The following is an 18,828-nucleotide window of genomic DNA, read 5'->3' as shown; positions in this document are numbered from 1 at the left end:
TGGAAACCGACCATAAGCTGCTTATATCCCTCTTTTCTGAAAATAAGGGGATAAATACGAATACATCAACCCGCATTCAGAGATTGTCCGCATACAACTACGCCATCCGCCACAGGCCAGGCACAGAAAACTGCCGATGCTCTCAGTAGGCTACCACTGCGCACCACTGGGGTGGAGATGGCACAGCCTGCAGATTTAGTTATGGTAATGGAAGCATTCAAGAGTGAGCAATCACGTGTTACTGCCCGACAGATTAGAACCTGGACGAGCCAGAACCCCTTACTGTCCATAGTAAAAAAACTGTGTGCTCCAAGGGAGTCGGTCTAGTGTCCCATTAGAGATGCAGGAAGAAATAAAGCCATACCAGCGGCGCAAAGATGAAATGTCTATACAGGCAGACTGCCTCCTATGGGGTAATCAGGTAGTTCTGCCAAAAAAGGGTAGGGACACTTTCATTCGTGATCTCACCCACCCAGGCATTGATGAAAGCGATAGCCAGATTCCACGTGTAGTGGCCCGGTATCGATGCAGACTTAGAGTCCTGTGTGCACAAATGTAATACATGTTCCCAGTTAAGCAATGCATCCAGGGAGGCGCCACTAAGTTTATGGTCTTGGCCCTCCAAACCGTGGTCAAGGGTTCATGTCGACTATGCAGGCCCATTCTTCTGAAAAATGTTTTTAGCGGTTGTAGCTGCATATTCCAAGTGGATTGAATGTGAGATAATGTCGGTAAGTACGTCCGCTGCCACCATTGAAAGCCTACGGGCCATGTTTGCCATGCGTGGCCTGCCTGATATCCTTGTAAGTGACAATGGGCCGTGTTTTACCAGTGCCGAATTCAAGGAATTCATGACCCGTAATGGGGTCAAACATGTCACATCTGCCCCGTTTAAGCCAGCGTCCAACAGTCAGGCAGAACGAGCAGTTCAAACAATCATGCAGAGCTTGAAAAGGGTAACTGAAGACTCATTGCAGACTCGCTTATCCCGAGTCCTGCTTAGTTACCGCACAAGACCCCACTCGCTCACCGGGGTCCCTCCCGCTGAACTGCTTATGAAAAGGGTACTTAAGACAAGGCTCTCATTAGTCCACCCTGATCTACACGAACAGGTAGAGAGCAGGCGGCTTCACAGAATACATATCATGATCGCACAAATGTGTCACGAGAAATTGAAGTAAATGATCCAGTATTTGTGTTGAACTATGGACAAGGTCCCAAGTGGATTGCTGCCGCTATTTTGGCCAAAGAGGGGAGTAGGGTGTTTGTGTGGTCAAACTCGCAAATGGACTCACCTGCAGAAAACACTTGGACCAAACCAAACTCAGACTTACGGACTATCAAGAACAACCGACAATAGACTCTACCTTTATCGACCCTCCAACACACACACACAAGTAGCCAACGCGGTTGACCGCGAAGCAGAACTCACCACCCCCAGCAGTCCAGCAAGGCCAGCTGCACAGCAGCCCAGTGAAGACCCAACAACCGACTCACCAACACCAGCATTTGCACCGAGACGATCAACCAGGGAAAGGAAGGCCCCAGATTGATTCACATTGTAAATAGTTACATTATTGACTTTGGGGGGAAAGTGTTGTTATGTATGTAAACCTGTAATTACCATGTCTAACCACCAGAGGGCTTATCCCCTGGATTCCCAAGGGATCTCACAATCCCTTGGGACCACCTGTATATAAGGAGGCCTCACAGGCTGGAGAGGCAAGCTGAGATCTGTAATAAAGGACTACGGTCACACTTTGAGCTTGCAATAGCTAGTCTGACTCTTTATTCTAGACATAATAGAGTCCATGATCAGATCAGACATAATCTTTTTGAATGGCGGAGCAGGCTCGAGGGGTCGTATGGCCTACTCCTGTTCTTATTTCTTGTGTTCTTATGTTCTTAAATTGTCTAATATTTTACTTATTGTTATTTTCCGCATCGGAAACACCTCTACCCACTTCGAATGGCTATCAATCTCAATGAACAATTGTTGTCCTTCTAGCTCAGCAAAATCTACATGTAACCTTAGCTAACACCCTGGGAGACCATTTCCATGGCTGTAATGGTACTAATGGTGGTTTCATGCTTACCGATTGACATGTTGTAGACTGACTAACGATGTACTATGGGCTAGACATTTCGCACCCATCTTCCCATTTATCACCCATTTTACTGCCTAGAAGCTCTTAACTATCCATATGTGTGTTTAAATGGAAACTACTGCTGGTTTACTGCCCATTTATCGCCAGTGGTAAATTTGGCATTCAATTACAGCCGGCGATGAGCGAAACCACCCGCCCAATTTTTTTTCTCAAATCTGAAGTCATCACTTCTGTACCACCCAGAAGACTGTATATAATGGAAATTACCGCCCAAATACGGCCCAAATTATTGCCGAGCGCTACTTTCGGCAATTCGCCCATATACCGCCCAAATTACCACCCGCCCAAAAAATCGCTCAGGGCTAGAATTTCTTATCAGCACGCCAGTGCCTGATTGCTGCCCAAAAGACCGCTAAGACTTGGGAGTCAACCGCCGGCAAAAATGTCCCCAAAATGAAAAAATTCCGCCGAGCAAAAATGGGCCTTGCACCCCGATTCTGGGCGAAAAAGTGCAATTTAGGGTCGATTGGGCGGTTCCTAAACAAAATGAGCAATAAATTAAAAAAAATCAATAAACATTTAGTGGGTTGGGCCTAAAAGCAGAAAAATAATAAAAGTAATTTTTCAAAAAACATCACTTAAAAAATCAAAAAAACATTCCCAAGACACTTTTAAATTAAATCACCACAATAGATTTAAAAAATAATTAGTAAATAAACAATCATGAACCCTTTTCTTGCAGAGATACTCACCTACCACCCAGTTCTGCTTATCTTCGTGGGCGTTTTTTTTATACTCAGTTTCTGGACATCGCTGACCCAAATAGCACGCCAGGACGATCTCAGGACGGTGCACGCAGGCAGTCTGCTCCCCAGAAGCACCTCGAAACCGCCGGCTTAACTCAGGTAAGGAATTTCTCACCTGATTACCGCCCACAGTGGCCATTACCACCCAGAAACCGGGTGGTAAGGCATAGGAAATTCTAGCCCTCAGAAAATGTTGCAATCATCTGACCTTAACCCGGAGGCACGGATGCCATGTTGTAAATCGGATGTTGTTGAAGAAAAGGCTGCTTAAAGTTGTTGGGAGCATTGAAGTAATTTCTCACTGATTGATTTTAAACATGTTTTAAAATCTTGAAAATTATCTGAGCACATTTTGGTCAAATTTGAGTAAATTTGTAGTTGTTTAAGGACAATTCAAGAATTTTGAAGAAAGATTAGGGCATTTATAGTAATGGGGCCTGTAATTTCTCAGCCAGTATTGCTGATTACTCACATGCTGCAGAATAGAGATGGGAGAAGGTCCATTGAAGAGCATTATGTGCCCAATCAACGACGTGGCAGACTGTTGAGGAGAAGGAGACCTTACTCCCATCGCATTTAACAGGGAGCAGCGTTCATACCTGCACCTGTCTGATACCACGTGCATTAGAAGGCTGCGCTTCTGAAAAGAGGTCATCAGTGAGATATGCCAGCTCATTAAGGGAGACCTGCAGCCTACCAGCCCCATCAGAAACGCACTACCCGTTGAGGTTAAGGTTACTGTGGAACTTTCCTTTTATGCATCGGGCTCCTTTCAGGCCTCAGCTGCCGATATTTGCTGCACGCCACACATTACTGCATTCGCCAGGTGATGGAGTCCTTTACGCACGCAGGATGGACTTTATAAACTTCCCTATGACGAGGGAGGCACAGAGTGAGAGAGCTTTGGGGTTCTCAAGAATAGCAAACTTCCCCAAGTTCCAGGGTTCAATAGACTGTATGCACATAGCTATGCGAGCACCTTTAGAGGAGTCAGAGGTTTACCATAACCGAAAGGGATTCCACTCCTTGAACGTGCAGCTTGTTGTTGACTACAAGCAAATACTCATGGCAGTAAATGCCAGTTTTCCAGGGAGCATTTATGATGCGCATATTTTGCGTGAGAGCACTGTCTCTGACCTTTTTAACAGTCAGCCACAAGGTCAATGCTGGATGCTAGGTGACAAAGGATACGGCCTCGCTACCTGGCTCTTGACCCCCCTCCGTAAGCCCCAAACAGATGTCGAGCATCGCTACAATCGGAGTCATATCGCTACATGCAATATCGTCGAAAAGAAAATTGGAGTGCTGAAGCAGCGCTTCAGATGCCTGGACCACTCGGGAGGCAGCCTATAATACCACCCTGAGCAGGTCGTTGAGTTCATTGTGGTGTGCTGCATGTTGCATAACTTATCTATCTGGAGGGGACAGGAATTGCCAGATGGGACCGCCGGTCCACCTCAGGAGAGAGGGGAGGCAGAAAAGGAGGAGAAGGAGGAAGAGGAGGACGATGACACCATCCACCCCCGCCCCCCCCACCAGGCAAAATTTCTAACTGCAGCCACCATTCCCTCTACCTCTATCCCCCCCAGCCTTAACACACCCTTTCTCCCTAACGTTGCCCCTGCCCCAGTCCTACCTGCATTTACTCCAAGCCGTCTTACAGCAGGGCATCTCGAGCGCTGCTGCTGTTGCGGGGGTTGGGGGGGGGTGGTGACAATGGCAGAGTCACTTCTTGTGATCCCGGAGAATAGTGGGTATCCAAAGACCCATCTCCAAAGTCAGAAGCAACTGCTTCCTCCTGACTCTCAGCTGCCGGCATAGGTGGTACGGCACCTTGGGGTGCAGTGCCATATACCAAGTCTATTGTCTGCCGCAAGGCATCGACAGAATCGATGGTTCGCCGGAATCGAGGATATGGTGCACAATCAGTTGCACCATATCCTCCGAATGACCAGCTGAAAGCATGGCAATGTTGCCGGTTAACCCACCTATCGCCTGGAGGAGCTCCCGACCGATGTCGACGCTCGCCCTTGACAGTGAGACCATATCCAGGTGAAGTCTGTCTGTCTCTGAGCATGCCTACCTTGCCGAATCAACCTCCCCCGATTCGGTGTGGACCACTCGGTGTGTCCTGCTACAAGCTGCTTGGTCCTGCTGCTTCCTCAGTTGAGGAAGAGGTGGTCGCAGGTAGATTGGACCCTTGAGTCTCTGAGTCCTCCTCCACATTTTGGGTTGAGCAGCATGGTTGAGGCTCATCTATATGATCCTTCTTCTCTGTGGTATCGTCTCTGGTGGTGAGCACCACTTGAAGTAGAAGGGGCGATATTCCAGGAGGCTTCAAATGTCTCCGATACTCTTGGGCAACTAGAAAACATATTATGAGAGGTGAGTGGGAGAGGCTAGAGTGACATGAGAATGCTTATGCTGTTCAGGCCTATGTAGGAGGAGCAACACTACTGCATTAGATATCACCGACAGACGTTACATTTAATTAACATGAACAGAAAGTGCATGGCATTATAATAAGATTTCATGATCCCAGTATTAATTACATTTCATTATATTACATCATTCATATATTATACTCAAATAGCATTAAATTACATTAAATTACCCGGGGGTTATATATGACGTACCTGGAGCTACAACTGGATCTGCACCACGGGGGTGGATGAGCAATTATGAACCCCCAACGACAGCTGCGGCCCTCTTCCAGGTCGGTCAGTTGTGCCAGCTCTGCGGGCTCTCCTCCCTTGCGCAGATGCTCCACATGATTGGCAGATATCTTCTTTTGCAAAGGTGACAAGAGCATAGTATAAGCTAATTGCCCAGGTACTATTACGGAACACACAGATAGACATCCACAATTAGCCATCGCCAATGCTTTTCATTAATTTCCCATTAACGGTATATGTTATATGTTATATGCTAATACAGTTAGGATGCAATTGATGCATGATTAACACATCTACATTCAGAGAAGCAATGTAATAAGATTGTGGACAGGAAGTAATGTGTGACATCAAGCTTACCCAGCTTTCCAAGCTTAATTACAATCTGGCAGATTTACATTTTAAGTAATGAGTCAGTACATAATTAAAGTTATTAAAGTTAATACTTACTGTCGCAGACGTGGCACTGGCTTGGCTCCTGATAATAATCATCAGCAGCCGACGATACCACATCCACAATCTCCGCCCATATCCGTTGGTAAACATTTGGTTAATTGGCTCCACCTAGTTTCAACTTCATGGACCAAGGCTGCGTTGGCCTCGTCAGAAAAATGCTTGTCCCTTTGTCTCCCTCCCATTTCAGCCACCTCACTCACTTCACTCATAACTACTTCTTCTATGTCCATATTTTTATTTCAAATGTGTTATAAATTTTTTCTAACTTTTAAATCCTTCTCTCTCCACTTGCTCTGCTCTCTGGCTGCGTATCTTGCTCTCTCTCTCTCTCTCTCTCTCTCTCTCTCCCTTCCTCTTCTGCGCATGCGCAGGTAATCCCCGAATTCCCGAATCACAGGAAAAGTGAAGTGCAGAGAAAAAAAAATTCTTGCCTGCATAGAATGGCCATTGCTAGGGACACCGGCATTGCACGACTGAATAGATCGCGACCGCCCATTTGCTATCGCTACTGCTACCGCCCCCCCAAAAAAGGGCGACACTTGCTGTTTTTAAAATGGCCGATATTCCGGCAGTTCTTAAAGATGGGACAACCACTATCGCTGGAAATATCACTAATATATGGGCGGTAGTGATCTCAGCCAAAAGTCTAGCCCTATATCCTTATCTCGACCTGGCCACCATAAGTAACTGCATACAAAACTCTTAGTCAAGCACATTCCTAGGTGCTGGTCATGAAGAGCTCTTAATAATTTGGACCTGAATTTATGTGGAATAACTATTTCTTGTATCCCACATGATATAATCTTTATTCACTCATAAATCATTCCTACGAACAAAGTATGGATGAATATGTTTCTCTGATACCTGGTTTGGCCAGCAATTTGCTATGTAATCATACATCTTTGAAATAACTGGGCCACGTTTGGTTGCTCTACCAATTTCTTCAGCTGTGACTGGCAGCTCATCAATATATGAAAAATAGAACATTTCTTCCCTATTGGGTGTAACTTGTGGTGTGGATGGCAACCTGGACACAGCATCAGCCTTACCATCTGACTTAGGCACAACAACAACGGGTATAGCCCAATTACTCAGTTCTACCTTAGAGATAATGGGCTGGAATTTCCTATGGTTTACCCGGGTTCTCCACCCCCGGTTTCTGGGCGGTATTGGCCATTGTGGGCGGGAATGAGGTGAGCGGTAATTTTCTACCTGAGGTACACCAGTGGTTTTGAAGTCCCGCTGGAGAATGGACTGCCGGCATGCACCGTCCACAGATTGCCCTGGCATGACTTTTGGCTGAGCGGGACTCGTAGGTAAGTATGAAATTTAAAAAAAAAACGCCGACGAGGACCTGCGGAGCTGGGCGATAGGTAAGTAGGTCTGCAAGATAAAGGTAAGTGATTGGCTTTTTATTATTTATGTTCAAAATCTGTTGAGGTGATTTGATTTAAAAGTGTGTTGGGAATGTTTTTTTGATTTTTTTTAGTTAGGTTTTTGTAAAATTATTTTCATTCTTTTTCTCGTGTTAGGTCCAACCCGCAGCCTCGGGGTAAATTTTTATAGATTTTTTAAATTTATCGCCCATTTTCTTTAGGTACTACCCAATCTAGCCGAAATTACACTTTTTCGCATAGATTGGGGGTGCAAGGCCCATATGTTTTGCAGGGCGAATTTTTTTTTTCGGGACGTTTTCGCCGGCGATAATCTTTCCAACCTTCACGGTTTTTTGGGCAGCAATCGGGCGCTGGCGAGCTTTAGGGAAATTCAGAATTTTAGCCCAGAGTTCTTAGTTTCTAGTCTTTTGAGTTCTTGCTCAACTTTCTCCTTGAGTGAGTATGGTATGGACGGGGCTTGCAGTAAACTGGTCTAGCATACTTCAATCTCTGACACTCACCTTGAAGCCTTGGATTGGACTGCCTGTTTCACGGAACACCTTCCAATACTGCTTGATGACATTATCCTTCGATGCAAATCTCGTTTCAACACAAAAAATCTCATTCCAATTCAGCTTCAGTGATCCCAACCAATTTCTACCTCTCAAGGCAGGCTTGCCTCCTAACACTACTAAGAGAGGCAAGCTCTGAAACTGATCCTTGTATTTCATCGGTATGGTGATACGTCCTACAACAGGGATTTGCTCTCCTGAGTAGCCTCGCAGCTCTATCTTCAACTTCTCCAGTGGAAGTCACTCAACTTGTCGAGATATAGCGATTCCAGCACTGCGCTCACGGATGCATCAGTGTTGATTTCCATGGGTAACCTGGTTCCTGCAGCATCTACTTGGATGGCAATACATCGTGAATTGCTATTAGATATCCTGATGGCGTGTGTCTCCAGAACCTCCTCATCCTGTTGCTTCTCTTCAATGCTATGTAGTCTCTGGCGATTTCTACTTCAAGCATTGAACTCTTCAGTAGGATCCCTTCGCAAGATGACCAGTTTTCTTGCAGAAGAAACACTCTGCCTTCACATATGGACAGCTTTGAGCAATGTGTTGTCCCAGGCACCGATAGCTTGACTTCAATTCACTGTTACCTTGGTCAGTTGCTGAGGCCTTGGGGCACAACTGCCTTTTACTTTTAACCTGCAGGTGATTCACCTCGATTCACCTGTGACAACTGGAAATGGTACAAAATTCTCGGGAGTATTGATTGGCCAAATGCATCGACGTAACTGTCAGACAAGCTAAATCAAAAGTCAAGTTAGGGGTTGTCAACAACTTTCTTCTGATTGCTTCATTTTTCATCCCACAAACAAAGCGGTCATGTAATGATCGGTCCTGAAAGTTTCCAAAATGATAGTGAATAGATATATTTTTTTAATTCTACAGTGTCCTCACTAATACTCTCATCAATGAATTGTATTTCAAAATGATAACTTACAGCAATTTCCAGGGGCAAAGACTGTTGTGCAATCTCTGTCAGTGGTGTGTCCTTCGGCTTGATGGGAACAAGCACATTTTTCAGGGCTCCATATACCTCAGGGCCTGCTTCAGTCAAGAAAATAGCCCGTTTTCTTTCTAAAACCACCTGGTTATGCTTTTCATCATTGGGGACATTGACGATACTATTCGTGGTGAAAAATATTTCTAGCCGCTCGACTTATGCTCCAAAAGTCTCTCGGTCATGATGGAACTCACCCAGGCACCCTATTATTCCCATGGGCGTGGCCATCTGGACTCTTCAATTCAGCTAAGTGTGCTTGTAATTTACCTTGGATTTTTATCTGTTCTGCAAGACAAAGAACCTCTCAAATTCACTCTGTCGGTTGGCTGAATCATTCACCAACAAACATTTCAGCTAGGGAATCCAAAATTTCTATCCTCATTCGCCAATGTGATATATTCTTTACAACATCACAAACACACACAAACAAGATGGCTCCATTACATCATGTGACTCTTGTTGTATTTACATCAGCAGTTGCATTACCGCAGTAGTCCACTAGATGGGGCTATATTACAGGGGTGATAATGGATGTAAAAATTCAACAACTAGACTAGGAAAACCGAATTCAACAGCATTAGCACAGGAGCTGGCCCATGGACACTGGACTCCCTTCGACTTTGTGCGCTAGTGTAAAAATGGTGATTGCGAATCAGCTGCTTGTTTTACATCCTTCCCAATTTTTATTTCTATAGAAGCCAATATTTGAATTAGTCACTATGGAAAGGATCATGATATCAACATAAAAGAAATAAAGGTTTGTGTTGTTGTATTTCTTTTCTCTTGTTCAGAATGAAAAAGACCAAAGATCAAGTGACCCAGCCAAAACCCTTCCTGGTGGCCCAATGTTTGCCACTAAAGTGGCTGCAGAGTTCACAGCTGTAGGGCAATTGTTTCGTCCCGGATTAATTTGTAGCGGGCAAGAAAATAATAATTTTATAACCTCAAAGAATATAACTTGACATACAGACACAGCTTTTACTTGAAAAATAGTGTCTTATACAGCCAAAATAGTGTCTCTTACAGCATGGGGCCGAAATTACCCCCCGTGTCCGATAAGGCTTCTGGCCGCCTAAAAGCGGCAGCCACGGTCCGGCACGGAATGGCCGCTGACTCTCCGCGGAGGGTACGCCATTTTGGAAATTGCCCTTCGTGAGATTTGTAGCGGTACCCGGGACCGCTCTGCCCGTTTTCCCGCACATGCCGACCCCCGACTGACAGGGACCCCCTCATGAAATTGGCCCTCGGAAAATTGCCCTTTTCCCGGTTTTGCCCTGCGGGAGCAGCCCCACTGTCGATCGGCGCCCCCGGCACCCTTTGCTGTCAGTACATTCTCTGTTTCATCGCGGCCCGGACCCCCTTAAAGGGGAGGGTGCCATGTTTTTTTTTTGTCGGACGATTGCCAGGTTGTTCCGACAATTATGGCCGTGGGTTCGGCTGGGCAGCCAAGGCCATTGACCCAGCCAAAACCCTTCCTGGTGGCCCAATGTTTGCCACTAAAGTGGCTGCAGAGTTCACAGCTGTAGGGCAATTGTTTCGTCCCGGATTAATTTGTAGCGGGCAAGAAAATAATGATAAGACAACAATAAGTATAGTTCCCACTTTGTGTGGCAGTCTTTACTGAGACTGATCAACCTGTTATCAACATTACACGTATAAGTTTGTCCCTTGAAAACCTGTGACCTAAAGAATAGATGGTGGGTGGAGAAAGCACAGGAGATGCAGCAGCTGGCCGACAACCATGCTGTGCGAGAATTCTTCACTGCAGTCAAGTTCACCTACGGCCTAAGCACCCAAGGCACCCCCTCCCCACCACACTGCTGACCAAGAACAGGGAGACACTCATCAAAATCACCTAGGCAGTCAGGACCTGCTGGAAGGAGCACTTCGAAGATCTCCTTAACCGAGACTCTGCCTTTGACTCGAGTGTCCTCAACTCCATCCCACAGCATGCTACCCGCCATCACCTCAGCAAAACCCCAGCCCTGCACGTGGTAGAAAAGGCCATCCGTCAGCTCAAGAACAACAAGGCACGGGAGCGGATGGAATCCCCGCCGAGGCACTAAAGTATGGCGGAGAGGCACTATTGGCACAAATGCAGGACCTCATCTCTCATCTGCAAGGAGGAGAGCATGCCAGGAGATTTCAGAGATGCAGTAATCGCGACCATCTTTAAAAAAGGGGACAAGTCCAACTGCGGCAACTACAGGGGAATCTCCCTGTTATCAGCCATTGGGAAGATAATCGCTAGAATCCTCCTCAACCGTCTTCTCCCTGTGGCTGAGGAGCTCCTCCTGGAGTCACAGTGCACTACAGAGCACAACGGACATGATCTTTATCATGGCACGACAACTGCAAGAGAAGTGCAGGGAACAGCACCAACCCTAGTACATGGCCTTCTTTGACCTTACAAAGGCCTTTGACACTGTTAACCGCAAGGGATTATGGTGCGTCCTCCTCCGTTTCGGCTGCTCCCAAAGGTTTGTCGCCATCCTCTGCCTGCTCCGCGATGACATGCAAGCTGTGATCCTTACCAACAGATCCACCACAGACCCAATCCACGTCCGGACCGGAATCAAGCAGAGCTGCATCATTGCACCAACCCACTGCTCAATCTTCTTTGCTGCAATGCTCCACCTCACACTCAACAAGCTCCCCGCTGGAGTGGAACTAAACTACAGAACCAATGGGAACCTGTTCAACCTTCATCGTCTCCAGGCCAGATAGAAGACCGTCCCATCCTCTGTCGTCGAGCTACAGTAAACGGACGACGCGTGTGCCTGCGCACATTCAGAGACTGAACTCCAAGTCACAGTCAACATCTTCACTGAGATGTACGAAAGCATAGGCCTTACGCTAAACATCCGTAAGAATAAGGTCCTCCACCAACCTGACCCCGCTACATAGCATTGTCCCCCAGTATTCAAGATCCACGGCGCGGCCCTGGAAAACATGGACCACTTTCCATACCTTGGTAGCCTATTATCAACAAGGGCAGATATCGACGACGAGGTTCAACACTGCCTCCAGTGCACCAGTGCTGCCTTCGTCCACCTGAAGAAGAGAGTTTTGAAGATCAGGCCCTCAAATCTGTCAACAAGCTCATGGTCTACAGGGCTGTAGTAATACTCCCCTCTTGTATGGCTCAGAGACATGGACCATATACAGTAGACACCTCAAATCGCTGGAGAAATACCACCAATGATGTCTCTGTAAGATCCTGCAAATCCCCTGGGAGGACAGACGCACCAACGTTAGCATCCTCAATCAGGCCAACATCCCCAGCATGGAAGTACTGACCACACTCAATCAGCTCCGTTGGGTGGGCCACATTGTCCGCATGCCCGACAAAAGACTCCCAAAGCAAGTGCTCTACTCGGAGCTCCTACACGGCAAATGAGCCCCCCGTGGGCAGAGGAAACGTTACAAGGACACCCTCATAACCTCCTTGATGAAGTGCAACATCCCCACCGACACCTGGGAGTCCCTGGCCAAAGACCGTCCTAAGTGGAGGAAGTGCATCCGGGAGGGCGCTGAGCACCTCGAGTCTTGTCGCCGAGACCATAAAGAAAACAAGTGCAGGCAGCGGAAGGAGCGTGCGGCAAGCCAGACTCCCCACCCACTCTTTCCTTCAACCACTGTCTGTCCCACCTGTGACAGAGACTGTAATTGCCATATTGGACTGTTCAGTCACCTTAGAACTCACTTTTAGATTGGAAGCAAGTCTTCCTCGATTTCAAAGGACTGCCTATAATGCCCCTTGAGCTGCTAAGCTATGTTGTAGTTAGTTACCAGTTCCTCAGTTCCCTGCATGCTCACGATCGTTCCAGTGGTGCGCTGATGTGTCGTGATGCGCGTCTTCTGATGACTGACCGGGTCACCTTTCCTTGACAGCAGCTGTGTCTCTGTCCCAGTTTCCCTGCGCACTCATGATCGATCTGCTGGTCTGATGGGTTTGTGGGGCAAAACTGACCAGGTCACCCTTTCTCTGACTACTGCGGGTTGCTATTCTGTGGTCTGTGAGCTCATGTCCCTGCCTTTTCCCATGTGTTGTTTCCATGGCTACCTGCCACCCATTGAATCCTTCCTTTGATCCATCGATGATCTATCTTCTCTGAGCACATATTAGCACTTCGGAAACTGATTGATTGTCTATAGTCTCATCATATCATCATAGGCGGTCCCTTGGAATCGAGGAAGACTTTCTTCCAATCTTGAAGTGAGTTATTTGGTGGCTGAACAGTCCAATATGAGAGCCACAGACATCGTCACAAGTGGGACAGATAGTTGTTGAGGGAAGGGGTGGGTGGGACTGGTTTGCCGCATGCTCTTGATTTCTGCATGCTCTCGGCGATGAGACTCGAGGCGCTCAGCGCCCTCCCGGATGCACTTCCTCCACTTAGGTCTTTGGCCAGGGACTCCCAGATGTGAGTGGGGATGTTGCTCTTTATCTGGGAGGCTTTGAGGGTGTCCTTGTAATGTTTCCGCTGTCCACCTTTGGCTCGTTTGCCACAAAGGAGCTCCGAGTAGAGCACTTGCTTTGGGAGTCTCGTGTCTGGCATGCGAACTATGTGGCCTGCCCAGCGGAGCTGATCGAGTGCTGTCAATGCTTCAGTGCTGGGGATGTTGGACTTAGAATGATGGGCAGGGCGTATGGAATGACAAAGGCCAACATCAGTCAGGAGGTGGGCTAATGGAGTCCATTGTTAGTCAATTAGTGATTACCTGGATGAGTTACCAGAATAATCGAGAGTCATTAAGCCCAGACTGCCTGGAAGCAAAAACCCATCACTGGACTCAAACACAGGAAGCCTCGCAAACAAGGAACTTTATTGGATAAAAGCAGAAGACATACCCACAGGAAACCTTGAAACAAAGGCCAAAAGAAGAAACACCCTTAGGAAGCCTCAACAGCAATGACCCAGGAAGGGCAAACAGACTTGGATATAAAAGGTGGCCGTGTGGCCATCTCTCTCTCTCTTGCCTGGCTGCTTCACCCCTACAAGAATCCAACCCTCCATATTGAGATAGAGAGAAGAGACCAGAAGAGACACCTTTTCATCAGAAGAAGCAGGGAATAAGCCAGTGAAATCAGTGAGCATTTCTGTACACACATCTTTTAAGATCACAGCCACGGTGTGAAGGGGTATCGTGCGTTCTCCCCACTAAATTCTTAGGGGTTTACGGGGGGGGGGGTTATACGTGGGTACTTCGCGTTAGGGGCCTGTTGGACAGGCCACACTATCTATTGTACTGCATTTGTTTATTTTACACACCAGGGTGTGTGTGGTTTTACTATGTGCAGGTGTGTGTTTAGCTTTAATAAAGCATTGTCGGTTGAGACCGAGGTATTTGTCCATAATTCATTCATCTGTTCAATACAGTAATCACTCCCAGATCTAGAACTAGTGTAACATGGGGGTACATCGAAAACACCTAAGGGAAACCACTTACAGAATTGGTGACTGCGGCAGGAGCTGGGTGTGCTGAACAGAGAGTTATGGAAGATATTAAGCCTTATAGATCAGCATTGGGGACTAGGATTTCCTCATGTATCTTTGGGAAAGTTAACGTAACACAGCAGTGGATACTAGACCTTTTGCGGGCTGAGAGTGCGGAGGACAAGGCCGCTGAGTGGACAGGGAGTAAGGGGCATAGAAAGGCAAAAGAAAACGGCATCTGGCTCCTGTGTCTGAAGAAACAAGTCCAACTGCTTAGGGAGCAGGTTGGTAGACATGAGGCAGAGCTCAAAGAGTCCGAGGAGCAGTCAGTGCAAGGGCCGTGGTAGGAACGAGGCTTTTAGATGAGTTGAGTGAAGAAAAGCAGGAGAAGCACACTCGGGAGGAAACCTCCCGTAACAAAAGGGAGCACCTGCAGTGTCAGGTAACAGAGGCCAAGCTCAATGAGCAGGCCGCACGGGAGGAGACTGCTCATCTAGCAGGTAAAGTAAACGGGCTGGAGGGGCAACTGAAGGATATTAAGACAGCGTCTAGGGTAGCTAGCAGTAGGGGGTTTGAGAGTGGGAATCATGGGCCCTGCCAAGAAAAAATCCAAAGCTTGACTCAAGCTCTATCCAAAGCCAAAAGCATGGTTTGCTTGATGGCCCCGGGGGAAGCTCGGGTGGACTGGGAAGAGGAAGAAGATAGCGAGGATTGGGGGCAGGGTAGGGATGTCCGAATACTGTTTGAAGCACCAAAGGGACCCATGCATCCCATACAGCAGCAGAAATAGAGTGCACCCGTAGACGGCCAAGGTCAGGGGACGCTGTATGGCGATTTTGTGGTCCCATTCACAACCCCACAGCTGCAAAATATGATTTCAGGGGTGCCCAAGCTTACCAACAAAGGAGACCCATCGGTCCACTTCACAGAGGTGGAACAGGTGGGAGGGATTAATGGATGTAACAAAGCAGAGGTTCACAAGCTGCTATTATTTTCCCTCAGAGGGGAAGATGTATCAGGCCCCATCTGCCAAAAGCAAGAGGAGGCAGGGCTTAAAGGAGGAAATCCTGAGAGCCATGGGTTACACCCAAGGTAATCCATTCTGCATGGTAGAGAGGATGCTGCAACTGGCTGGGGAAGCACGTCAGGCTTTTGAAGACCGGCTCTGGCCGGTCTATAATAAAGCCTGTCATGGAGTACTGGACCGAGCGCAGTTGCAGGGGGAGCCAAGGAACCATTGGCTCAGGACTCTAGTGTCAAAGAGTTTGCCCCGGATTAAGGTAAAGTCCGAAACTGGTTTAACCCTGAGAACACGGAAGCCAGTGTGCTCTGTCACATGAGTCTGGCATTTAAGACCGGCATGGAGGAGGAGGTCAAACCAGTTAAAGGGAAGGTTCACGAGTTAAAGACCAGTGAGGGTAGTAAAAGGGAATGGTGCCAGGAAGGAGGTAGCTCAGAGAGGGCTAGGACGTGTTTTGGATGTGGGAAGCTAGGCCACTGGAGGAAAGACTGCCCAGCTCCGAGGAGGGGGGTAAGGCAAAGCGGATGCTCCAGTTCCTGAGACAAAACCTGTCGCGGCGAAGGGACTGACCCCGGAACAATTTGATGTTCTGGTGGCCGCTCTTCGGACAGCTTTTGTGCCAGAGCAAGGAAAGGTAGACGCTGCCGTGAGCAGGGAAATCCCGACCGCTCCAGTAATCCCACCACCCTGACTAGCACGCACCCAGCCTGAGTACCTGTGTTCACTCACGTACTATGAGTGGAGTAGACTATGCGTGAAGATGGGGGTGGAGAAGGTAGTGGGGAAGTATTTGTTGGACACTGGGGCTTCCAGCACGGTAATTCACGCAAATGATCCGGCTACCTCACCTTTGTCAAGCAAGGTTCCACACAGTCTGGCGGGGTTCACAGAGAACGAGCAGGCGGGGCTGATCTCCAGGCCACTAGCCATCGATTTAGGATCACTCCGCGCAAAATGGAAGTGCGTCCTGCTGAAATGGGAGCAGCCAGGGTCAGGAGTCTTTGGGGCCAACTTTATGTTAGCCCACAGAATCATAGTGGATTTAAGGAATCACTGCCTTTGGGGAGCAGTGGGTTCCGATAAGGACTTTATTCACAGGTGTCCAAGTGATGACCCTGCGTGGGACCTCCGTTTTTATACCTGTGTGATCAGGTAAGGAGTATCTCCCACAAGTTCACCCCCTGTGGTCAAGGTGTGCATCTAGGTTGAGTGTATACAATAATATAGTGGTGTTACATTGTGGTTACATCACCTCCCCCAAAAGTCTTATTGAGATCATAGGTTTAGTCTTTCAGGTGGTCTACGATCCCTCGTGGAGCGCCGCAGTTGGGACTCTGGTTGTTGGACACTGACGTGAGTGTCTGTCACCTGGTGATTCCGGCCTGTCTGGGCTGACCGCAAGGACTGTGCATTCTTCTGAATGCTCTTGTTGCTCGTTCACTCACGGTGTTGTGAGCTCCATTTCATGGTCTTTTTCAGGTTCCTCCGTGTCGATGCTGAACCTTTTTTTTTACCTGGTCCAGATGCTAATGGCATATCTGACCATTGTTGAGTTTTACCACGATGACCCGATTCCCCGCTTTGTCAATTACAGGTTCCACAAGCCATTTGGGCCCCATGGCATGATTGAGGACAAATACAGGATCATTTATTTCTATACATCTCCCCCTCGCATTACGGTCATGGTACTCGTTTTGTGACGTGCACTTGCCCTCAACTATGTCGGTCAGGACTGGGTGAATGAGGGACAACCGAGTTTTGAATGTCTGTTTCATTAGTAGCTCTGCAGGCAGGACCCCTGTGAGCGAGTGCTGGCGGGATCTATAGGCCAGCAGGAGGCACGATAGGTGGCATTGTAGGGAGGGTCCTTGAATCCTGAGCATATCTTGCTTAATGATTTGGACCGCACATCTCGCCTGGCCATTGGAGGCCAGCTTGAACGGCGCAGTCCTGATGTGGTTGATGCCATTGCCCGACATAAACTCTCGGAATTCATAGCTTGTGAAACATGGGCCATTATCACTAACCAGGATGTCCGGCAAGCCATGGGTTGCAAAGATTGCACATAGGCTTTCCACGGTGGTGGATGACGTGCATGAATTCAGAACGATGCACTCAATCCATTTCGAGTACGCATCTACCATGAACGGGCCCGCGTAGTCAACATGAATGCGTGACCATGGCCTGGTGGGCCAGGGCCATGGGCTGAGCGGAGCCTCCCTGGGGGCATTACTCAGCTGGGCACACGTCGTGCACCTGCAAACACAGTGTTCCAGGTCTGATTCAATTCCAGGCCACCAAATGTGTGAGCAGGCAATGGCCTTCATCAGCACAATGCCTGGGTGCTCGCTGTGTCGTTCCCTGATGAATGCCTCCCTGCCCTTCTGGAGCATAACTACCCAGCTGCCCCATAGTAGGCAGTCGGCTTGGATGGAGAGCTCATCCCTCCATTTGTGGAACGGTCTGATCTCCTCAGGGCATGCTTCGTGTGCGGGCGCCCAATCCCCAGTCAGGACACATTTCTTAATCAGGGATAGGAGGGGATCTCTGTTTGTCCAGATTTTGATCTGGAGGGCTGTGATGGGGGAGCCTGCGCTGTCAAAGACATCGACAGCCATGACCATCTCGGTGCTTTGCTCCGCTGCCTCCTTGGTGGTGGCCAGTGGAAGCCTGCTGAGCGCGTCAGCGCAATTTTCGGTGCCTGATGGAGTAGTCATAAGCAGCCAGCATGAGAATGCATCGCTATATGCGAGCTGATGCGTTGGCATTGATAGCCTTGCTGTCTGATAACAGGCATGTTAATGGCTTGTGGTCCGTCTCTAATTCAAACTTCCTGCCAAAGAGGTACTGATGCAGTTTTTTTACACCATAGACACATGCTGCGCTTCCTTCTCGATCATCCCATATCCCCGTTCTACTTGAGAGAGCGACCTGGAGGCATAAGCCACAGGTTGTAGTTGTCCCTCAGCATTGCCCTGCTGCAACATGCACCCAACCCCATAGGATGATGCATCACATGTAAAAAACAATTTTTTACAGGGGTCGTACAGGGTCAACAACTTGTTTGAACAAAGTAGGTTTCGCGCCTGATCAAAAGCCCATTCCTGACAGTCCCCCCAAAACCAATCGCAACCCTTACGCAGGAGCATGTGTAGCGGCTCCAACAACGTGTTCAAGTTCGGAAGAAAGTTCCCGAAATAGTTCAACAGTCCCAGAAATGAACGCAATTTTGATGTGTTGCAGGGCCTGCGTGCTCATCGAATTGCCTCTGTTTTGGATTCGGTGGGCCGAATCCCATCTGCAGCAACCCTCCTGCCCAGAACCTCAACCTCAGGAGCTAAGAACACACATTTAGACTTCTTGAGTCGCAGGCCTA

At 48.1% G+C, this 18,828-nt stretch overlaps 1 protein-coding gene across 3 annotated transcripts in view; it reads left to right on the top strand.

The window, feature by feature from the left end:
• LOC139232411 (uncharacterized) overlaps positions 1-18,828 on the top strand; it is a 197,288-nt gene that overhangs the window by 65,092 nt on the left and 113,368 nt on the right. For all 3 annotated transcript variants that reach the window (XM_070862586.1, XM_070862572.1, XM_070862577.1), the window contains one exon: positions 2,851-3,013. In XM_070862586.1, coding sequence (XP_070718687.1) covers positions 2,851-3,013 — 163 coding nt within the window. The remainder of the gene's footprint in view (positions 1-2,850; positions 3,014-18,828) is intronic.

Source organism: Pristiophorus japonicus, chromosome 2, assembly GCF_044704955.1.
Source record: "Pristiophorus japonicus isolate sPriJap1 chromosome 2, sPriJap1.hap1, whole genome shotgun sequence".
Classification (NCBI taxonomy): domain Eukaryota; kingdom Metazoa; phylum Chordata; class Chondrichthyes; family Pristiophoridae; genus Pristiophorus; species Pristiophorus japonicus.
Note: the sequence above shows the minus strand (reverse complement) of the source record. Positions and strands in the feature narration are given on the sequence as shown.